The sequence below is a fragment of the Nansenia antarctica genome (genome assembly GCF_963989245.1).
Source record: "Nansenia antarctica genome assembly, chromosome: 1".
NCBI classification, from domain to species: domain Eukaryota; kingdom Metazoa; phylum Chordata; class Actinopteri; order Argentiniformes; family Microstomatidae; genus Nansenia; species Nansenia antarctica.
This window is the reverse complement of record NC_137674.1, coordinates 17,607,115-17,631,856: the sequence shown is the minus strand read 5'-3', so window position 1 is coordinate 17,631,856 and position 24,742 is coordinate 17,607,115. Positions and strand designations below refer to the sequence as shown.

At 46.3% G+C, this 24,742-nt stretch overlaps 2 protein-coding genes across 2 annotated transcripts in view; one reads left to right on the top strand and one right to left on the bottom strand.

Annotated features, from left to right (window-relative positions):
* The window catches only part of LOC308170961 (claudin-4-like), a 233,334-nt gene that overhangs the window by 121,335 nt on the left and 87,257 nt on the right, over positions 1–24,742 (top strand). The gene's annotated exons all lie outside the window — the stretch shown is intronic.
* Positions 18,510–21,340, bottom strand: LOC308168842 (cytochrome c oxidase subunit 7A2-like, mitochondrial). The gene is made up of 3 exons (XM_080543486.1): positions 21,184–21,340; positions 20,470–20,604; positions 18,510–19,720 (listed from the first exon to the last, which is right to left on the bottom strand). The coding sequence occupies exons 1-3, from the start codon at positions 21,250–21,252 to the stop codon at positions 19,583–19,585; spliced, it is 342 nt and encodes a 113-aa protein (XP_080399612.1). The 5' UTR covers positions 21,253–21,340; the 3' UTR covers positions 18,510–19,582.

Below are 24,742 nucleotides of genomic sequence, written 5' to 3'. Positions count from 1 at the left end.
GTGGTCCATCAAACGCAGCTTTATTCTTTTCAGCATGAGTATAGCAGCAAACTACTCAACATAACTTCTCAGCATGAATGAGTATGGCAGCCAACTACCCAGCATACACTTCAACTTCCTCCTTAGTCTAACACGTGATTCCGTCTTAAAGGGCAGGACACAACATTTCCCCCTTTCTGGAAAAGAGTTACTTGTACTAACAACAAGGCAAGCAAAAAATGAAATGGTAGATTCAGCATGTATAAACAAAACAATATCACATTACCCAATCAATATCACATAAGGAAACTTAAATATTATTAATCTAGGTAATGACAGTCTAATACAATAACAATAGACCAAAGTAGTGCAAACAGTATAAGTGCAACAATCCCCATACAACAGGAATACAATTCAACAACTGTCAGTGACCCATTATTAGGCTATTCAAGAGACATAGTCCTTTAGCCATCCAGACCTCTGGATATTACGTCTAGGCCTGGGTGAATGATCAACCACAGGCTCTACAGTGTCTCCGTCTGTGGTTGCGGCAGTGTCTGGGAAAGCAGTGAGATGAGAGGCATTCCAAGTCTTTCCATCACTCAGAATGTATGTGCTGTCCCCCACCTTCTTGCTTATGGTGAGAGGATCACTGTACCTTCTGTGACCTTTCATCACATGCAGAGGATTCTTAACCCGCACTTTGTCCCCTTTTTGAAAAGCAGGAGGACGTGCACCACGTTTGGCATCAGTGTAGGCCTTCATCTTGCGCTGTCGTTCACTGACTCTGTGGCGAATGTTCATCGTCGCCGGAGTACACTCAGGAGCAGGAGGTAACAGAGTCAGCTTGGTTCGCATGGGCCGACCGTGGAGCAGTTCAAAAGGAGATGAACCAGTAGTGGCATGAGGAGTGGCACGGTAGACCTGGAGAAAGTCTACCACAGCTGGTTTCCAAGGCTGATGTTGCTGAATGGCCAGCTGGATGGTTTGTTTCAGCACCCGATTGAACCTTTCTATGGCCCCATTAGCAGCAGGGTAGTAGAGAGAAGATCGGCTGTGTGAGATTTGTCTGTCTTTCAGGAAGGATGTGAATGATGCAGACGTAAACTGCACACCGTTGTCAGTGACAATGTTCAGCGGGTTCCCATGCCGGCTGAACACAGATGACATAAAGGCAAGCACAGTGTTAGTAGTGATGTCTCGGGTGAAGGCTACCTCAGGCCATTTACTAAAGTAGTCAGTCATTGTAACAGCGTATCTGCAGTCTGGAGCAGCTGTTTCGAATGGGCCGACTATATCCATGGCAACCTTTTGCCATGGCCCATCAGGAAGTGGTACAGGTTGCAGTGGACCTGGACGTGGCTTTGCTGTCTTGTCATTTGACTGGCACAAGTGGCAGGCACGGATAGCACTGAGCACCTGATCATCCATTTTAGGCCACCAGTACAGTTCACGAAGTCTCTGTTTGGTCCGCACCACTCCTTGGTGGGACTCGTGAGCAATGGAGATCAGTGCAGGGCGGAGAGCGTCAGGGACAAGCACTCTGGAGCCTCGAAATATGAAGCTGTCCTTCACAGACAGTTCATGGCGGAGTGGGTAGTATGGTAGCAAGACAGGGTCGAGACCTTTAGAGGAAGGAGGCCAACCACTTGAGATGATGACGCGGAGCATTGTGAGCTCGGGACATGAGGCACAGGCAGAGTCCAGGTCAGCAGCAGAGAGAGACTCACTAGTAGAGGTGAGAAGAGCAACGTACTCCGTGTCGTCGTCAGCCGGAGCAGATGCAGCAGGCAGAGGTAAGCGAGACATGCAGTCGGCAGGTGCGTTGTCAGAGCCTGGACGGTAGGTGACATCGTAGTTGTAGGACATGAGACGGGCAGACCATCTTGCAACACGTAGACCAGCGCGACCGACACCCTTTGTAGTCATCAGTGTCGTGAGCGCTTGGTGGTCCGTCTTCAGAGTGAAACGGCGTCCCCACAAGTAAGTGCGCCACCGCTCCACAGCCCAGACGCAGGCCAGGGCTTCCTTTTCCACAACAGCATATTTGCGCTCAGCAGCAGAGAGAGTTCGAGATGCAAACGCAACAGTTCTCTCAACGTTGTCAGGGCCCACTTGTGACATCACAGCACCCAACCCGTAGTCAGATGCATCTGTAGATATGATAGTGTGCAGTGCAGGATCAAACAATGCTAGGGCTTGGCTCTTTACCAGCAGTTGCTTGACCCTTTCATAACTGGCTTGTGCTTCGTCAGTCCACTGAAATGCACTGTCCGTCTGTCTCAGGCATGCTCGCATAGGTTCCACCACAGTGGCATGGTTGGGCAGGAACTTAGAGTACCAGGAGAGCAAGCCGAGGAAGGAACGCAGTGTAGTAACGTCAGTGGGTGCTGGAGCCTCAGCGATGGCCTGTATGCGTACAGTGTCTGGAAGCAGACCATCAGCAGAGACAGTGTGACCCAGGAATGGTAGACTGGGCTCACGGAAACGGCATTTGTCGTTATTAAGCTGCAAGCCAGCAGATTTCAGACGTTGCAGGGTAACTTTAAGAGCCTCGTCATGTGTGTGCCTGTCACTGCCATGTATGATGACATCATCAATGTAGTACTCCACACCCGGCAGGTCAGCGAGAATGATGCTCATCATCTTCTGAAAGGCAGCTGGCGCTGATGCCAGTCCATATGGCACACGGCAGAACCGATACAGTCCATCATGGGTGATGAATGCCGTTAGGTCGCGTGACTCCTCAGCAAGAGGCACCTGGTAGTAGGCGTTAGCCAGGTCAATGGATGAGAAGATGGTGGAGCCTTTCAGGCTGGAAAGGAGCTCATCCATATGAGGCAGTGGAAAGGCGTCAATAATGACCGCCTTATTGGGCTCACGCAGGTCGACACACATCCTTATTTTTCCAGTCTTCTTTTGTATGACGACAATGGGGGACACCCAAGCAGAGGCGTCGACAGGTTCGATCACTCCAGCAGCGAGTAAGCGCTTCAGTTCATCAGAAACTGCGTCTCTGACAGACAGCGGTAGCCGGCGCAGCTTTTGGCGTACCGGTGTGACAGAGGAATCGACCTTCACGCGGTGCACAAAGTTTTCTGCACACCCTACAGCAGCGGGAGCAGATGCAGTAGTGCACTGGAGCACAGGAGTAGGCAGAGATGCAGAGTCATTAGGAGGCACCACTTTGTTGTTTGCAATATGCACACTTAACACAGTCATTAGGTCCCTCCCCATCAGTGAGGTCCCCCTCTCCACAATGAAGAAGGTACCTGGAGCAGTGCGGCCATGGAGAGAAACATCAGCAGACATGCACCCCAGCACTGGAATGCTGGTTTTAGAGTAAGACACCAGCCTGGCAGTCGGTTCAGTAAGTGGAATGTTTTTAAAGTACTGTGCGTAGATGCTCTGTGGCAGTATAGAGACAGATGAACCAGTGTCAACCAGCAATTCCACTTTACTGGACTGTGAGTGTTCTGAAATAATCTCCACAGTGCATGTGATCTTATCACTATTACGTGCAGAATGTTCAGTATATAACACTGTAAATTCAGGGAGATCAACCTCACGTACCTCCTTGGTGTGTGTCTGTGTACTGCGACACACCTTGGCAAAGTGACCCACTCTGTTGCATTGTCTGCATGTAACTGATGCAGCTGGGCAGTTAGTTGCATTAGCTAAATGTCCATCTGATCCACAGCGGTAACATGTTTTCCGCTGTGAAGCCTCCCTAGGCTTTGTACGCTTACCCCACTGTTGTGGAGTGTGCTGCACCGCCTGCACAGATGCAGCCCGCGGCTCACAGAAGGCCTTAGCTTGCTCCGTAGCAGCCTCAATCTGTGTAGCAGTTGTCATGGCTCTTTCCAGTGTAAGTTTATTGTCCATCAAAAGTCTTTCACGGATCCGCGGGTTGTGTAGATGTTCAACTAGCTGATCACGGATCGCCTCATCCGCACGATCGCCATAGTCGCACGTAGCTGCAAGTTCACGTAGTGCAATCACATACTGAAGGACCGTTTCATTCTGCATCTGTACTCTCTTACGGAAAGCATGGCGTTCAGCAACAGTGTTTGTCTTGGGCACAAAGTACTCCTCCAACGCAGTCATTGCAGTGTCGTAATCTGCACCTGTGTTCGGGAGCGAGTAGAAGAGACGCTGTCCCTCGGTGCCCAGGCAGTGTAGTAAGACGGCTCTACGCCGTGCAGCAGGCCAAGCATTACCGCTAGCATTGATGACCAGCAAATAGTTCTCAAAAATTTTCCGCCATGTCTTGAATGGAATGGTGGGCTCACCAGGCGCAGGCAGGAAAAAACAGGGAAACGGCACGTTTACAGCCATTGTAAAAACTAGTAACTCCGATTACTCGTCGCCAATTGTGATGTCCGGACTGGACTTGTAAGTAATAATAGTCGATAGAGAACGTGGTCCATCAAACGCAGCTTTATTCTTTTCAGCATGAGTATAGCAGCAAACTACTCAACATAACTTCTCAGCATGAATGAGTATGGCAGCCAACTACCCAGCATACACTTCAACTTCCTCCTTAGTCTAACACGTGATTCCGTCTTAAAGGGCAGGACACAACAAGGTCGGCAATGTTAAATGAACGGCTGAGGCCTGAGTGTATTAGTAATAAGTACTATATTTGTAATTTTAAGGAGAGTTCTGTAAATGCGTTAATGTAGTGTACCAAAACTGTGTATTAAAAATGACAACATTCTCAATCATGCAAGCCATATAATGGTTTAAATTATAAAAACATTTAAAACTGTTGTTTTATCTTTAAATAATTACAAAACATAAAGGGATTAAGCAGTTCTACATTTATGAATAATAATTATTCATCTTGTTCCAGAAAACCAGTTATTCCCATGTGCATTGAATGCAGCAGTAGCTTTGGGGAAAGTTTGGAGGTGCAGGTGGTTAATTGATGTCTCCCCTCCCCCGCCCCAACCTGCAGCTGACCTGGCTGTGACCTTTCAGAGGGCCAAGCAGTATGGAACCAATTCAGTCTGAGAAACAGACCAACAGAAATCTGCAGCAGTAGTTTTATTAACAGTAGACTGATTTTATTTTAAGTTTATATCATTGTAATAACATACTATTGTGATTATTTTTTTTTTTTTTTAAATCTGTATTTCCTGTTTTTTCACTGTTAAAATATATTGAGCATATAATTGAGTGCTGTTTGGTGATACATTGGGCTAGAGACTTGAAATCACTTTTGGCTGAAAGCTGGCATCCCACTGATGGTGTGTGTCTTTTTCTGTTCCCCTGGCTACATAGGAAGTGTCCCAAAAGTGAGCCTAAAGTTCAGGAGGTCGCCAATGTTAAACGGCTGAGTGGGGAGGGGTAGTGAGTGACTAAATTGAGTGCTGTTTGGTGATACATTGGGCTAGAGACCTGAAATCACTTTTGGTTGAAAGCTGGCATCCCACTGATGGTGTGTGTCTTTTTCTGTTCCCCTGGCTACATAGGAAGTGTCCCAAAAGTGAGCCTAAAGTTCAGGAGGTCGCCAATGTTAAACGGCTGAGTGGGGAGGGGTAGTGAGTGACTAAATTGAGTGCTGTTTGGTGATACATTGGGCTAGAGACCTGAAATCACTTTTGGCTGAAAGCTGGCATCCCACTGATGGTGTGTGTCTTTTTCTGTTCCCCTGGCTACATAGGAAGTGTCCCAAAAGTGAGCCTAAAGTTCAGGAGGTCGCCAATGTTAAACGGCTGAGTGGGGAGGGGTAGTGAGTGACTAAATTGAGTGCTGTTTGGTGATACATTGGGCTAGAGACCTGAAATCACTTTTGGCTGAAAGCTGGCATCCCACTGATGGTGTGTGTCTTTTTCTGTTCCCCTGGCTACATAGGAAGTGTCCCAAAAGTGAGCCTAAAGTTCAGGAGGTCGCCAATGTTAAACGGCTGAGTGGGGAGGGGTAGTGAGTGACTAAATTGAGTGCTGTTTGGTGATACATTGGGCTAGAGACCTGAAATCACTTTTGGCTGAAAGCTGGCATCCCACTGATGGTGTGTGTCTTTTTCTGTTCCCCTGGCTACATAGGAAGTGTCCCAAACGTGAGCCTAAAGTTCAGGAGGTCGGCAATGTTAAATGAACAGCAGAGGCCTGTGTGTTGCTATCTGTGGAAGGTGCTGTGTGGGGGAGGGGTAGGCGAATAGTGATTGGTTCTCAGTTAACAAGCAGGCCCAGGAATGCACAAAATGCATCCATTTTCCAAAAGCTACTGGCTTAATATGCTCCATCACAGTTTGATGACTTTTCAGGGTTTGACTTTTACAAAGGATATTGTATGTATTTATTTTAACCCTTTTAAGAGTATTGTCATATATGGTGAGATTACAATTATATGAACTCCAACTGCAAGTCTCACAGTGCTAAAGTTAACAAAAAGCATATCATAAACATTCTGGTTATTTTATTTTAGTAAAAAAATCGCTCTCTGCATGGCTGACATGGTGGGAGAGAAGCTAAGAGAAATTCTCGATTATGGACATGAGTGCGCCAGCACGGCACGGGTCCCACCGTGAGCCGGTCATGAAGGAAGGTTAATTGAACAGAGCGAGGCAGATTTCAGCAGAACAGAAACTTAACTGTGTGGGGGAGGGGTGCAAATCAGTGCTCTGTCTGCATAGTGCACAACTAAATTGAGCGCTGTTTGGTGATACATTGGGCTAGAGACTTGAAATCACTTTTGGCTGAAAGCTGGCATCCCACTGATGGCGTGTGTCTTTTTCTGTTCACCTGGCTACATAGGAAGTGTCCCAAAAGTGAGCCTAAAGTTCAGGAGGTCGGCAATGTAATGTCAATGGAGGCCTATCCCCAATAAGTTAAACCCTGTTTGGCCATACAATGGACTAGAGACTTGAAAACAATTTTGTCTGAAAGCTGGCATCCCACTGATGGTGTGTGTCTTTTTCTGTTCCCCTGGCTACATAGGAAGTGTCCCAAAAGTGAGCCTAAAGTTCAGGAGGTCGGCAATGTTAAATGAACAGCAGAGGCCTGTGTGTTGCTGTCTGTGGAAGGTGCTGTGTGGGGGAGGGGGAGGCGAATAGTGATTGGTTCTCAGTTAACTAGCAGGCCCAGGAATGCACAAAATGCATCCATTTTCCAAAAGCTACTGGCTTAATATGCTCCATCACAGTTTGATGACTTTTCAGGGTTTGACTTTTACAAAGGATATTGTATGTATTTATTTTAACCCTTTTAAGAGTATTGTCATATATGGTGAGATTACAATTATATGAACTCCAACTGCAAGTCTCACAGTGCTAAAGTTAACAAAAAGCACATCATAAACATTCTGGTTATTTTATTTTAGTAAAAAAATCGCTCTCTGCATGGCTGACATGGTGGGAGAGAAGCTAAGAGAAATTCTCGATTATGGACATGAGTGCGCCAGCACGGCACGGGTCCCACCGTGAGCCGGTCATGAAGGAAGGTTAATTGAACAGAGCGAGGCAGATTTCAGCAGAACAGAAACTTAACTGTGTGGGGGAGGGGTGCAAATCAGTGCTCTGTCTGCATAGTGCACAACTAAATTGAGCGCTGTTTGGTGATACATTGGGCTAGAGACTTGAAATCACTTTTGGCTGAAAGCTGGCATCCCACTGATGGCGTGTGTCTTTTTCTGTTCACCTGGCTACATAGGAAGTGTCCCAAAAGTGAGCCTAAAGTTCAGGAGGTCGGCAATGTAATGTCAATGGAGGCCTATCCCCAATAAGTTAAACCCTGTTTGGCCATACAATGGACTAGAGACTTGAAAACAATTTTGTCTGAAAGCTGGCATCCCACTGATGGTGTGTGTCTTTTTCTGTTCCCCTGGCTACATAGGAAGTGTCCCAAAAGTGAGCCTAAAGTTCAGGAGGTCGGCAATGTTAAATGAACAGCAGAGGCCTGTGTGTTGCTGTCTGTGGAAGGTGCTGTGTGGGGGAGGGGGAGGCGAATAGTGATTGGTTCTCAGTTAACTAGCAGGCCCAGGAATGCACAAAATGCATCCATTTTCCAAAAGCTACTGGCTTAATATGCTCCATCACAGTTTGATGACTTTTCAGGGTTTGACTTTTACAAAGGATATTGTATGTATTTATTTTAACCCTTTTAAGAGTATTGTCATATATGGTGAGATTACAATTATATGAACTCCAACTGCAAGTCTCACAGTGCTAAAGTTAACAAAAAGCATATCATAAACATTCTGGTTATTTTATTTTAGTAAAAAAATCGCTCTCTGCATGGCTGACATGGTGGGAGAGAAGCTAAGAGAAATTCTCGATTATGGACATGAGTGCGCCAGCACGGCACGGGTCCCACCGTGAGCCGGTCATGAAGGAAGGTTAATTGAACAGAGCGAGGCAGATTTCAGCAGAACAGAAACTTAACTGTGTGGGGGAGGGGTGCAAATCAGTGCTCTGTCTGCATAGTGCACAACTAAATTGAGCGCTGTTTGGTGATACATTGGGCTAGAGGACTTGAAATCACTTTTGGCTGAAAGCTGGCATCCCACTGATGGCGTGTGTCTTTTTCTGTTCACCTGGCTACATAGGAAGTGTCCCAAAAGTGAGCCTAAAGTTCAGGAGGTCGGCAATGTAATGTCAATGGAGGCCTATCCCCAATAAGTTAAACCCTGTTTGGCCATACAATGGACTAGAGACTTGAAAACAATTTTGTCTGAAAGCTGGCATCCCACTGATGGTGTGTGTCTTTTTCTGTTCCCCTGGCTACATAGGAAGTGTCCCAAAAGTGAGCCTAAAGTTCAGGAGGTCGGCAATGTTAAATGAACAGCAGAGGCCTGTGTGTTGCTGTCTGTGGAAGGTGCTGTGTGGGGGAGGGGGAGGCGAATAGTGATTGGTTCTCAGTTAACTAGCAGGCCCAGGAATGCACAAAATGCATCCATTTTCCAAAAGCTACTGGCTTAATATGCTCCATCACAGTTTGATGACTTTTCAGGGTTTGACTTTTACAAAGGATATTGTATGTATTTATTTTAACCTTAAAGTTCAGGAGGTCGGCAATGTTAAATGAACGGCTGAGGCCTGAGTGTGCTGCTAGCTGTGGAAGGTGCTGTGTGGGGGAGGGGTAGGCGAATAGTGAGTGACTAAATTGAGCGCTGTTTGGTGATACATTGGGCTAGAGAGTATTGAGTTACATGCTAAGCTGTATCAGTGCTAACTAGAGTACTGAGTTACATGCTAAGCTGTATCAGTGCTAACTAGAGTACTGAGTTACATGCTAAGCTGTATCAGTGCTAACTAGAGTACTGAGTTACATGCTAAGCTGTATCAGTGCTAACTAGTGTATCGAGTTACATGCTAAGCTGTATCAGTGCTAACTAGAGTACTGAGTTACATGCTAAGCTGTATCAGTGCTAACTAGAGTACTGAGTTACATGCTAAGCTGTATCAGTGCTAACTAGAGTACTGAGTTACATGCTAAGCTGTATCAGTGCTAACTAGAGTATTGAGTTACATGCTAAGCTGTATCAGTGCTAACTAGAGTACTGAGTTACATGCTAAGCTGTATCAGTGCTAACTACTGTACTGAGTTATATGCTAAGCTGTATCAGTGCTAACTAGAGTACTGAGTTACATGCTAAGCTGTAACCCAAGTTAACAATAACTATACAATTATAGTGACAATAACAACAATAACAACAATAACATAGTGACAATAACTCACTATGTCAACCCGAGTGCGCTCCCGGGAGATTAAACAAACGCACCCAAAGTCTTCAAGGGTCCAGGGCTTGGATAAGGGCTCCATTTGGGATTCAACCAAAGTGTGTTAAGGTGTTCCCCAGAAAGATGGTAACATCTGAAAGTGTGTTAAGGTGTTCCCCAGAAAGATGGTAACATCTGAAAGTGTGTTATGGTGTCCCCAGAAAGATGGTAACATCTGAAAGTGTGTTATGGTGTCCCCAGAAAGATAGTAACATCTGAAAGTGTGTTATGGTGTCCCCAGAAAGATGGTAACATCTGAAAGTGTGTTATGGTGTCCCCGGAAAGATAGTAATATCTGAAAGTGTGTTATGGTGTCCCCAGAAAGATAGTAATATCTGAAAGTGTGTTATGGTGTCCCCAGAAAGATAGCAACCTGAGACTCCCCACATGGGTGGAAGAAGTCATGTCTTGAAAAAAGTATTGAATATTGCTAATTTGAAGTGAGATTCTGGTTCCTGAATTTTTTCTGATCATGCCTGATTTTTCTCAGTGCTGTACGGTGTCTAGAAAGGGGTGTCCCCACACGGGAGGTCCTAGTCATATTGTCCCACAATGTAGCATAAACAAGTATGTGGTGTGTGTGTGTGTATGTGTGTGTGTGTGTGTGTGTGTGTGTGTGTGTGGAGGTGTTTTTTAGTCCTCCCTCTCTCACTATTACTATTACATATATATATATATATATATATATATATATATATATATATATATATATATATATTACATAGTGAGAGTGGGAGAGAGATGTTCTTTTTAAAGTGAACACCTTTTAATATGATCACAGCCCAATGCCTAGTGTAACAGGAAGAGAGTGTTCCCTGATCACCACCACCATTAGCCTGCGTCACACTGTCTCACCCATGCCTCTGACCATGTCCTGACCATGTCCTGACCAAGTCCTGACGTTGTCCTGACCATGTCCTGACCATGTCCTGACCATGTCCTGACCAAGTCCTGACCAAGTCCTGACCATGTCCTGACCATGTCCTGACCAAGTCCTGACCATGTCCTGACCAAGTCCTGACCAAGTCCTGACCATGTCCTGACCATGTCCTGACCAAGTCCTGACCAAGTCCTGATCATGCCCTGACCATGTCCTGACCAAGTCCTGACCATGTCCTGACCATGTCCTGACCAAGTCCTGACCAAGTCCTGACCATGTCCTGACTGATATGATGCATTTTTGTGTCCCTATATGCCAATTTTGTGTGTCTATCAAATATTGCAATACTCATTGTTTAACCTTAAACATACTTTAAGTGTGCCCACTCTCAGGACACTCAAACTAACCACTCAGGCTGTAACTGGACCTGAGCCAAATTTAGAGACCATGGCTAGTGGGGCACCAGTATAGGTCAGCAGTGGTCAGCAGAGTAGAACAGCATGGACACAGGATAGAGCTAGAGATAGATGATTGGGAACCAATGTCAGTATTGTAAGTTACGAGGGACGGATGTAAAGCTATTCTCTCTCTGTGAACAAGTATATAAGCTGTAACTTCCATCAGTACTTTGCTCGGCATTCCTTATGCCGCAGCCAGGCTCGGCATCTTATGTCGCAGCCATGCTTGAAGCTTGGACCTAACAGAGCATGCTGCCTTGGAAACATCTGTACAAGATCTGCCTAATACAATGATTACGATTCAACCTTCTCTCTGAGTCATCAATATCATTTCCGGCCACCTGACTCAGAAAGATCTCCATATATCACTGACCAAGTCTTAAATATTCCTCATTTGAAGATGGAAAATAGCACTCTGGCATTCCTCTTCCAACCAGAATTACAGCCTCCAATGTCTCTATGGCAACAACTGATCTCTCCTTCGTATTCATCAATGTAACCCCTGGTCTGGCCTGACACACCGCTCCCTCCCTCCCTCCCTACCTCTGCCACTGCTCCCCAGGTGCTGGTTGGATTATTTATTAGCATTTGATAGGCAGCCCGGTCACAACATGTGTTGTTTATTTCTATGCAAATCGTTGTCTCCGAATGAGAAAGCTGGAATTAATGAGGTTGGAAAAAGTCAACGCTCCTCATTAGGTGCTCAATGACCCCCCCGTACACACACACACACACACACACACACACACACACACACACACACACACACAACTTTCCAAACACACACAAGCGTGCACAGAGTGTGAAGTGTGTGCCTCCTCTGTCCTCTCCTCCTCCAGACTCCACAACGCACCATCTGAAATGTCAGACGTTTGAGGTTTGACTGACTGGTCGACCGCTTACGCAGGACGCCTCAGTGATATCCGCCAGTTTCCCGGCAGCTCTCATCCGTGTGTTATCATCTCATCAACACACCCAGCAGCTTGGTGAGTGACTCAGCTCACCCGAGGGCACGTGTCATCTCGCCATTTTGCTTTGATAGACTTGTACTCGTCGGAGCGTTACTGATTTGATATGAAGCTCATTCGTTTGACAGGTGGCAGGTATTTGCCTGTGTGATTCATGCTCCGTGTTTCTGTTCAGCCATGGTCACTGCAGCATGATCCTCTCCTCCCCTCCCCTCTCCTGTCTTCTCCCTACGCCTCTCTCTCTCTCTCTCTCTCTCTCTGTGTCTCTAACTCTCTCTCTCTCTCTCTCTCTGTCTCTCTCTCTGTCTCTAACTCTCTCTCTCTCTCTCTCTCTGTCTCTCTCTCTCTCTGTGTCTCTAACTCTCGCTCTCTCTGTCTCTCTCTCTGTCTCTCTCTCTGTCTCTAACTCTCTCTCTCTCTCTCTGTCTCTCTCTCTCTCTCTGTCTCTCTCTCTCTCTGTGTCTCTCTCTCTCTCTCTCTGTCTCTCTCTCTCTGTCTCTCTCTCTGTGTCTATAACTCTCTCTCTCTCTCTCTGTCTCTCTCTCTCTCTGTCTCTCTCTCTCTCTCTCTCTCTCTCTCTCTCTCTCTCTCTCTCTGTCTCTCTCTCTCAGCCAGTAGTGAGTCTGTGAAGTGCTTCTCATCGGCCCATAACATGATGTGCTTGCACCAGAGTATCTGAAATACCTTTTGCTAGCATATCAGCCCAATAGAGCTCTCAGGTCTTCTGACGCTGGCTTTCTCTGTGTACCACATGTGCAAAAGAAGAGATTTGGTGAGGCTGCATTCTCATTTTATGCACCCAAATTGTGGAAAGCACTGCCAGTTTACATTAGGGATGCAACCTCTTTAGTCAAGACTAAAAACCCATCTTTTTAATATTGCCTTTAAATGACTAAATAATTAAATGATGATTATATAATGATTGGAGCACTTTGAGCTTTGAATAAAATAGTATTATTGTTATTGATGGAGAAAGACAAGAGTTGTCAGAGAAATAGAAACACAAAAGCTTGCCATTGATTTTACATGATTGGAGGAGCGTCTGATCATCATTTGTCTGATTAAACAAATCAATCTTGGATTCATTGACGAGCAAATGAAAGGCAATTTCACAGACATTTCACCAAAAATATATGTTCTTCTTTCCACCACGGAATTAATGTGAGAAGGATCAGAGGCGAGCAGAAACAATAGGCCTTTGTATGTCTCCATCTCAAAGTGTGATTTAGGTCAGTGGTTGCCATGTGAACCATAATTGCAGCTTATGACATGATAGTGTGTGTGTGTGTGTGTGTGTGTGTGTGTGTATGTGTGTGTGTGTGTGCATGGAATCGCAAAGTTTTGATCTGCGTTGATCTGTGGCTGTGTACAAATGATCCCTGCTACTGCCATAAGCATTTATCAATAATATGTTACATTTTATGGGACGATTGCGCAATGCTGATAAATATAAGATGTGCTTGTGGGCATAAATAACAGGAATATGACTGTCGCTGGCTGTGGGTGAGGCGTGAAGCGCTCCGTCTTCCACAGCGACCTCCCGCTCGGCAACCCTCCCTGCTGAGATAAACAGCCAGACGGATTGGCCGATCACAACGAGGTTTAGCTGTCAGATTAGCCAGCAGGCTTGTATCGTTGCCACTGAGACAGAGTTGGCAATGCTACCTCTTCACTCCCCCTCGTGGTTATTTCCCACTCTCCAGAATCACACCATAGTTATTGTCCCCCCTCCATGAAACAGGGGAGGGGACTCTCCAACATCTCACACACCACTAGGACAATTTGGACAAAACCTTGGCGAAGGATGTGCCTTGCACATAGAGATCTGGCACTTGAAATGCCACCGATTGGCCCAAGGGGGGGCGCTATAGTAAACAACTGAAATTCCCGAAAGGCCATGAAGGACAACATGTTTACTGTATACTTTGGACGTATCGGTGAGGAATCTGTTACTGGCGGAGGACTACCGGTATTTAGATGTAAACCGGGGCCGTGCGTGCCAATCAATAGCTGCATGTGAATCAATACATTACATAATAACTCAACTCTGTGCAAGAGCGGTAATCCCCCCTACTTAATTACTTTGTAATGTATTCTGTATTAATGCATAACGGTATGATATTTCATGTTAATTCCAAGATAGCCAGGCGTCTAGCTCACGGAGCGGAGCCGTAACGTAGACAAGGCAACGAGGGTGGAAGCTTAACCTTCCCAGCATCTCACAAAGTGTGCCAGGGATATCCCCTGAGAGGCGCGCTCCTTAGTTAGAAGGAGCACTTTTCTGATCGCCCCGACTGTAAGCTCACCCTCTCCTGACCGTTGTCTTCGAGGCACACACAAGACCTCGGGACCTGATTGTAAAAATACAACGTCAATGATTCAAATCTTTCTTTCTTCTTCTATCACGACGACTGCCAATGGCCCCTGGCCTGAGCTAGATTACTCTCCCTGCTATGACTGGTGGATTGATGATTCACTTGCTTAGTCAAATGTACCGATGGTAAGTCGCTTTGGAATAAGGCGTCTGCTAAATGCCAACAATGTAGAAAATGTCAATGTAAATCAGATCTGTAATCAGTGGCAACCCACTGACCCTCTACATAATGTGCATTAGTTGGTACTGCAACCTGGCTACCTTATGAGTACACTATTCATTATTGTTGTTCCATAGTAAGGCCAAATCCAAAAGTGTACAGTGCAACATTTTGGGACATCAGTACTTCCGCAAATATTACAACGTAAGAGCTCATGACGTTAGAATTATAAGGTTCTATCTACATTTTTGTCAAAATTTAGTTTTTTACATAATCTGATCCATTATTAATGCCTGTCTGGTGTTATTTTTAAAATGTTTAAATGTTTTAGTTAGTAATTCATAAGATACAAAGGTTCCATCTCACAAAACTTTGACACTCAATATCTCTGAACTACCCTAAACGGAGATAGAACCTTATAATTCTAAGATCACAAGCTGTCAATCACTATAATGTACTGTATGTTAAACACTATGCAAGTCAAACAGAGCACCGAAGGATGTTGTCTGGTTCCAGAAGAACATTCCCTATTCAGTTACCCTGTCTAGATGTTTAACAGACCACACATACAACTGCATGTGCTAGGGATATTTCATGGAAAGAGTTTATCAGGAATGTTACTGTGAAAGATGGGATTTAGGAGTGTGTTGGACCTCGATGGAGGTTGGTTGTCTGATGTTGGACGTGGGGCACTCTAGATAGTGGTGAGGGAACCCTAGAGGTGTCTGCTGTGTGGCGTCTGCTGTGTACGCAGCATCGGCTTAGTGCAAACGCAGAACCCCCCCCCCCCCCCCCCTCGTAGATCCTGTAGCGATGGAGCCAAGTGAACAGGTAGAGGGGAGAACAATGGAGAGGAGGTGGGATTTAGCAAAAAGAACACAGGTGACAGGTAGATCAAGGGGGTCTATACAGTATGCATTATGCATCACCTCTGACTTCCTCTCTCTCCTTGACTGTTTCCACCTCACCCAGCACATCAACTTCCCCACCCATGTAAAAGGCCACACACTCGACCTTGTCTGCTCTGCCTCCCTACCCATATCCAACCCCCACCCTCTTCCATTTCCACTCTCTGACCACCACTGCATCCTCTTCTCTGCCCCTCTGCCCCTACCGCGCCACCCCATCAAACGCACCATCTCTTTACGTAACATAAAATCTGTCAACCCACTCACTCTATCTCAGTCCATATCTTCTGCCCTCCCCACTGACTCCACTCCCACCAACCCGGAAGACTATGCCACCATGCTCAACTCCATTCTCTCTGACTCCCTTGACTCACTGGCCCCCTTGAAAACCATCACTGTCTCCTTCACCACCTCCTCCCCCTGGTACACCCCTGAACTACGCACCATGAAACAGACCGGCCAACTAGAAAGACCCCACAACAAAACCCACCTCACTGTCCATGCCGAAGCCTACAAGCACCATATCTCCTCCTACCGTGACGCACTCCAAGCTGCCAAATCTGCCTACTACTCCAACCTCATCAACACCACCAATCGAAACCCCCGCACCCTCTTCTCCACTGTCAAGACACTACTCCAGCCCCCGGACAACAACACAACTTCCTCCCCTGATCTCTGTAACTCCTTTCTCCACGCCTTCAACAGCAAGATCTCCCACATCAACAGCTCACTGACTGCCTCCATCTCCAACTCCACCACCCCCGCCCCCCCTGCTGTCATCTTCCCCCCTCCTGATTACCCTCCCCCTACTCCTCTCACTACTTTCTCCCCTGTTGACTCCTCCCTCATCAGTACTATCATCACCGCCTCCAAAACAACCACCTGCTCCCTCGACCCCCTCCCTACCACCCTGACCAAGGCCTGCCTCCCTGCCCTCATCCCCCACCTCACTGCCCTCTTCAATCAGTCCCTGATTGGCCACGTTCACTCAAGCTACAAACTTGCCGCTGTCACCCCCATTCTCAAAAAGCCCACTCTTGACCCAGCCAACCTCTCCAACTACCGCCCCATCTCCAACCTACCATTCTTTTCCAAAACCCTAGAGCGCGCTGTCGCTGCCCAACTTCACTCCCACCTCCAATCCAACAAACTATACGAACCCCTTCAATCTGGCTTCCGCCCACATCACAGCACTGAAACAGCCCTGGTCAAAGTCATCAACGATCTCCTCACCTCTGCAGACTCAGGTGCCCTCAACATCCTAGTTCTACTAGACCTGAGCGCAGCCTTCGACACAGTGTCCCACTCCATCCTCCTTCAAAGGCTGCGCCAACTGGGTGTTGAGGGCACCGCCCTGGACTGGCTCACCTCCTACCTCACCAACAGACAACAGTTCATCTCCCTCTCCGGTCACACCTCCTCCTCCTCCTCTGTCACACAGGGGGTCCCACAAGGCTCAGTCCTCGGCCCCCTGCTCTTCCTCTGCTACACACTCCCCCTCGGTCACATCATCCGCCAATTCAATCTGGACTTCCACTGCTACGCCGATGACACCCAGATTTACATCACCACAAACTCCACCCAGAACCCACCCCTCACTCACATCGAAAACTGCATTTCAGCAATAAAAACCTGGCTCACACACAACTTCCTCAAACTCAACAGTGAAAAGACCGAAGTCATCCTCATCGGCACCAAATCCACCCTCAATAAAACCGGACCCATCACACTCACCATTGATGACACTACCATCACCCCCTCCCCCCTGGCTCGCAACCTCGGCTTCATCCTGGACCCCACCCTCTCATTTGATCCCCACGTCAGCTCCATCGTCAAGACCTCCTACTTCCACCTCCGCAACATAGCAAAAATCAGACACTGCCTCTCCCCGCCCGCTGCTGAATCCCTCATCCACGCCTTCATCTCCTCCCGCCTTGACTACTGCAACTCCCTACTCACCGGCATCACCTCCCGCTCCCTCCATAGACTCCAGATGGTCCAAAACTCTGCTGCACGCCTCCTTTCAAACACCCGCTCCCGTGACCACATCACTCCTGTCCTCCACTCTCTCCACTGGCTCCCCATCAAAGAACGCATCCAATTCAAAATCCTCATCCTCACATACAAAGCCCTCCATAGCCTGGCCCCCCCTTACCTGACTGACCTCCTTCTCCCCCACCGCCCTACCCGTACCCTCCGATCCTCATCCATTGTTCCCCTCACTGTCCCACCCTCAAAACTCAAAGGCTTCGGTCACCGTGCCTTTTCACGAGCTGCACCCCGCCTCTGGAACTCTCTCCCCCAACCACTCAGAGACTCACCCTCACTCCTCACTTTTAAATCCCACCTCAAAACCTACCTGTTCTCCCATGCCTACAGCCTCCCCTACCCCTAGCCATCTCCCCCATCCCGGCGCCCCCGCCCCCCCCCCCCCCCTTGACACGCATACAACCTCCCCTACCCATCTCCCCTAACCCTGCCACCCCCCTGATATGCATACAGCCTCCCCTACCCCTAACCACCTCCCCTGTCCTTACCACCACCCCCCCCCTCCCCGTTCGCTGACTCTGTGTTCCATGTTACTTGTTGTTTTTGTGTTTTCCGTATCCCCTATATTGTTAGCGTCTTTGAGCCTCGGAAAAGCGCTATATAAATTCAATGAATTATTATTATTATTATTAATTGGTTAGGGTTGGAGTTTGAGGTGAGTTGACATGTCGTTTGTGTCCTCCCGAACCTCAGTTACCGGTATATGTAACTCCATAAACATAAAATTGGACACAAATCTAGCTAAATCCAGTTAATCTAGCCAATATGTTTAGAGTTTTGTCTTTCTAATGATGTTCCAAACTATTGATTTTTGGCAAACCTAAGGTCAACCCTCAGGCTATGTTTCTGTTTCACTGTTCCTGTGCTTTTATGAGTCAATATAGCTTAACGTTTATAATACTAACTGAGATAGTGTGGGTAGTGTTTCAATTCCCCTTACACACACACACACACACACACGCAAAATTGAAAGAAAGCGAGGAGCAAATGAGAAGGTCATTATTCCATTTTACAAACAAAATCAACTTTATTCTCCCAGGAAACATCACAATGACTTGTCATATACACTTTTCACCAAACACTCGCAGTTAGTATATAGGGCTAAATAACAACTCAAACCCCAAATCATCTCGGAACTCAAAGCCTGGATGATGGGGTGTGCAAAAAGGAAATGCAAATATGACTTTATGTACTCTCAAAATTAGAGTATGTTGTCACAAGGAGAAAACCCAATGATCCCATCATACAACTTTAAGTACCACCCTGTCCAGTGTCTGGTCCAATCAAATGACATCCCAAATTCATGTTATCAAACTCAGAAATCTATTAAACAGATTTGAGGTTGTTGCATTTCTCAGAATGAGCTGCTGTAGTTTAGGTTTATTAAGATGGTGCAGATATCATGACTGAAGCACACCCATCCAGATCCAAACACAAATCTGTCTGTTCAGTTTATATTAGCCTACATTTTATTTTGGCTTATATTTTAATATGTTACAGTTTTATTTGATAAAATGTGTTATTGTTGTAAGTCGCTTTGGACAAAGGCGTCTGCTAAATGTCCTGAATGTAAATGTAGGAATCTAGTTGAGAAGGCAGAACAGGAGTGAGACACGTTTCTCTGCCATTTCACAAATGAGAGAATAGTTGAGTCAGCTATTAAAAACCCAAGGCGGAACATCTGATTAGACGCACAACACCAGATAAAGACGGGGGTAAAACATGTTTTGGGGGAGTAGAGTGATTCTGTTTCTGGACCATCATTGTGAGTATAATCGTCATTGTCCAAGTCGTTGCTCCTAATCAGAATCATTATGAATCCGGTTGATCCCTTGACACAAATCGTTAGCCTCGTAGCATAATTGCGTCATAAAAAAAGAGTCGGCTATTAAAACCCAAGGCAGAACATCTGATATAGAGGGGGTAAAACATGTTTTGGGGGGAGTAGAGTGATTCTGTTTCTTGACCATCATTGTGAGTAGAACCGTCACTGTCCAAGTCGTTGCTCCTCATCAGAATCATGATGAATGATTGATCCCTTGACACACATGTTAGAGGGTAAGAGGCTGAGCGGGGGGGGGATCACTTGCGCGGCTGGGCAGCTATGTAGAGAGCCACCAGACAGTACAGGCCCCCTCCGATCGTCAGGCCCATGGTGGTCCGGTACAGCAGTTTGTCCACCAGTCCCCTCTTCAGATGCACAGGGATCCCGTCGGACTTCTGTAGGGCGGAAGGGGAATGGTAAACGGTAAATGGACTGTCTTATGTAGCGCCTTAATCCAAAGCGCTTTACAACGGCCTCTCGTTCACCCTTTCACACACACATTCACACACCGATGGCGGCAAACTACCACGCGAGGGGCCGGCCTGCTCGTCGGGAGCGATTTGGGGTTCAGTGTCTTGCCCGAGGACACCTCGACATGTGGCCCAGCCGGGGATCGAGCCGCCAATCTGCCGACCTTGCGATCGTTAGACGACGGCTCTACCTCCAGACTTTTGGCAACACTTCCATCACGACTCAGGGCACATCTAATCATTGTCTTTATGATCAATTCACCAACTTACAATAAAATGCTACAGAGACAGGAAAGCAGAGTATGTGACTTTATAGGAACCAGATATGCAAGGTCATGTGGTTCACAACCTTGTAGCATAATCGCCTAAGGGTGGAAGAACAAAGACTCCAACCTGGTCTCAGTGGAGTGAATTTACTGAGTCAAGTATTTGTCTTTATTGGATGGAGTCAGCGAATCACACTGCATTTTGGAGATAAAAGCAAGGTCAAGAGAGACACTTCAGACCAGCTTCCTGGGATCATAGAGTTCAGTGATATCAAAAGTAGGGTCTGCCAATAACAGTAGAATATGATTTAGGAATGCAGTAGTAGACAATGGGACTATGTTCTAGATAGAGTGCAAGAGCACATCTTGGAACACAGCCTAGGCCCTAGCTATATGTTAAACATGTACCTGGAAGAGTTTCTGCATGTCAGGGACTTTGTTGACTCCCATGTACTGCACTGTGCCTCCGGCCTCTGACACTAATTTGGTAGGGGTGGCAAAGATCATAGTGGGGGCTTCTGTGGGCACCGTCAGCTTCAACCCCTGAGGAAAAAGTAGAGCGTTAAGGTTAAATATAATTCACCTTGGAAGCTACGGTTAGCCTACAAAACAGGACATAGCTAGCTAGCTACTTACCTGTGTAATCCCAACTCGTATAACCCTCCCTCACTATTAACTGAAGCTACAGTACAATAACAACTATTCATGATTTTCTGCAACAATCCAGCTTTCATATCGACTGTATTCAGAAAAAAGGTTTAACCTACGTTTAGGCTAAATCTGACCTGGGCTGAGTGCATCATGACAGGTTGTTGGGGTAAAGCAACTCAACATGTTGGATAGCTTCTGGTTCATAGAATAGCTTGCTAGCTGTCTGGATGGATCAAACGAAAACAGAACGATTTAGGGATCTCATTTAGATGTCAACTAGACATGTCAGAAGATAAGAGAGTTAGACAACAAGAGCTACCATCTTTACCATCTTTACAGAGCTGTCAGATTGAACATGGCTCGATGGGCCATCGGGCACCTTAGCTAGGCGCTAGCTAGCGAACAGAACGAAGGTCACTGTGGACTGTGAAGCACTTCTACATGTTCAGCATATCTGCTTCGTTTACTCACCTGGGGGCTGTACGCCGCTGGCGCTGCTCCCGCCAGCCTTTGTGTAACTCCGTTTAACTTGTAGTACATCTTCCTTTGCTCAATAACTAAGCAACCCAAAACAATCAATGAACGAAAGAAGCTCAGAGGACTCTTGTTGTGATCGGACGTCACGTTCTTCACTGAAGCTTGGAAGGACCCGCAGTACGGATTTAGGTTGGCTCAATTATGCCTGATTAAAAATATAACACAAGTCGGTTCAAAACGGATGGGATGTGTGGATAGCTAATAAAGCTGATACCAATGACTACTAGTAGTAAGGGAAACATATGAACATCTGCGAAGTAAATCGTTACCAAAAATGTTCTTCACCAATGTGTTTCTAAAGGTGTGTAATAACATGTACTAAAAGGTTGAAATTCAACTCCTGTGGGAAACCTCATTAAAAAACTGCTCAAAGTTGGGGGACCGATAACCGATTTTCGAAAATTCGAAAATGCTTAAATTGGACTTGAGTAACTTTTGAGGGGTCAAACTAGGCATTTTTCATGATTCTGAGTTGATTGCAAGCATTTATTTGTCACCAAGACAACTTCCTGGTAGAGAAACTGCCACGCCCTTTTTCATTTACATATACATTTATTTAAATTAGCTGCATAGTACTCAGAGCAAATACTGATCCACCATAGGTCAAATGCTTCAGGAGTCAATGTCTGAGTCTTCTTCAACAACATCATGAATACCATTCTTGCATGTAATGCCTTTACAAACTCCACATGCTGAGATGCACTTGACAGCATTTTTCTTGCAGCTGCATCGCCGGTTGCTGCAATCTCCATTACAATTGCAGCTTGTGAACTGGAGTAGCTCGTCAGGAGCCATGGGGTCTAAGGTTGGAACTGGCTCATAACCATGAACACCTAATGTCCATCCATAGTCACTGGGGTCCAGAGACATGCTCTGTAGAAGGATCCAGTCCCGGGTCTGTAGGGAGGCACGGAGAGAATGCTGTGCAGCTGCACCCTCTGTTGGAGGTAGAGTTTCTGGTTTGATCAGCCCAGCCGCTGCCTTTCGCGAGAACATGTTGTATCGAATTGCACCCAGAGTAGTACCTGGCCCATGGTGAATGTACTGGAAGATCCTAGTACCAGCCTGAATCACTGCATCCTTGGTAGCGTGTATGTCAAGGAAGATGTCCATATGTTCGTTGATGTCCCCTGCACAAAACCTGTAAAAGAATGCACTTCAAGGTTTGTTTCAGATATTTCAATATACAAATATTTCATTATGATATAATATTATTATTATTATCTGTCAAACAGAGTCGTTTTCCCATGGCCAGCGATAGCAGAAACCGTATCACACCCAGTGAAGGCGTGACAAAAGAGCAGGTAGCGTCTCTTTCTATCTGAGAGAGCTTCTCGGATCCTCTTGACATCATAAGAGCCCTTCGATGTGGTTAAGAAGAGTGGGTGGTTGGTGCTTGAGCTATGGTGCACCAGCATTGCCAGCACGTCTGCGTCTTCTGCCCGCAACTGAAAATAGAAGAAGATATGCAATGCATGTTCAACTATGTGAAAATATATAAAAATAGTCAAAACTCTTCTTTTAAAGTAGTCATAGCTAATGCAAGTAAAATACCTACACAAATGTTACTGACCTCAACAGAGCCATCTGTAGCAGCAGCAAATGCCTCTCTCACAATCGAAGTGTCAGCATCATTGTCACTCTGCTCCACGGTGATGTGAATTTTTCTGAATGTTGAAGAGAGGAGGTGAATGAGCTCACTCTTGTTATGAGTGTTGTCCAAGAACTTCGCTCTTGGTGTCCAGTGTATCATATCCGGTCGAATCTGGAGGTCACAGCATGACTTCTTGGTACGTCGGATGTGGTCATGATCTTTTGGCGATCTGTTATAGCCATCAAAGACCACAATGATCCTTTGAGAGTTACGGCCAAGACACTGCACGTAGCTTAGGTAACTGTTGCCAATCTCCTGCCAAGTCTGACCTTGTTCCCACGTCACCATGTAGAGAAGCCATCCGCCATCAACCACCAAAGTGGAGCAGGGTTGGTTAGTGAGTTCAAGTGGATCAGTTAACTCCTTCAGGCTAGTCTTGGAAAAGCCTGCCTTGTTCGCCTTGTTCATTTTCTGATCTTTGTTACTGAAAAGGGACAATTGATGACAATTGATGGCAGCTGCTGGACTGAAAAAAATCAGGTGTAGTGCTGAGGCACAAATATGTAAATTTCAAGCCTGCAAACTGCGACACTTTAAATGAATGTGCAATAACACTATGTGCAATATGACAACCCTAGTCGTCTAGCTGTACAGTATAGTATAGTGGATAGTGTACATAGCCTTTATTTATGTAAACCAGCTCCTTCCCTTCTTGTGTTTTTTTTAGTTTTTTTTTCTTTCCTAACACCAGGGGAGCCACCCCTCCTAAATGTCGTTGTTTGGTACCTGTACTATAGCAATGACAATAAAGACCATTCATTCATTCAATGGGACGGGAGTCAGCTCATACTCCAAGCTTGTCTCAACTGTCATATCCCGTTGGGCAAAAATGATCAGTCGGTTGAACAACTTGAGTGAGTCAAGGTGAATCTTCTTCTCGTTGATCTTGGGAATCTTTCTGAGTGATGACAGGGCTTGTACCTTTGACTTCACCTCCATGGTCGATGTCACTGACTGTCCATCCAGCTTAATCTGCATCTCTCTCCCTACTTCAGCTGCTCTCTCAGCATTGACTGGGTCATCTCCTGTGCTTGTGAATCCTGTAGAGAAAGATACAAGCATCTCCTTGTCTCGATCATGGTCGAATGGGTTGTTCTCCTCAAACCATTGGAGGGCAAGTTCAACTGCTTCAGCATCTCGCTTCATCTGTGTTTTGGCAAGGTCTCTGCGGGCCTTCACAGATGAAGCACTTGAGTAGAGGTGGAGTAACATCTTCATCCATAGTACTGCAAGAATGAAAATATATATTTAATATTTAGTAGTAAATAGGCTAATATCAATATTTTTGTGACATTTAAGTAAAAATCTGTCATGTGGAGGAGGAATAGCTTTCAAATATAATGTATTGAGGAGGAAAATAAGAGATCTGCTTTACAGTAAAGAAAACAGCCCAAAAAATCTCTGAGGCAGTAGGCTACACCACGTCAACCTATAGGTAGGTAATGGAGCAGACAGCTAGCATTTAACAAAGCTGGGGAAGAGCATTTCCAGCTCCAGGTCCACCAGCACGGGCTCCCCGCAGGGCTGCGTCCTGTCTCCAGCACTGTTCTCCCTATACACCAACAGCTGTGTCTCCCGCCACCCCTCGGTCAAGCTCCTGAAGTTTGCAGACGACACCACCCTGGTGGGCCTCATCTCCAGGGGGGACGAATCTGCCTACAGGGGTGAGATCGAGGGGCTGCAGAGCTGGTGCAGTTTTAACAATCTTTTAAACGCTCTAAAAACAGTGGAGATGGTGGTGGACTTCCGTAGGAAAGCAGCCCTGCCCCCTCCCATCACGCTGGGAGGTACCCCGGTGGCCTCCGTGGAGTCATGCCGCTTTCTAGGCATGACCATCTC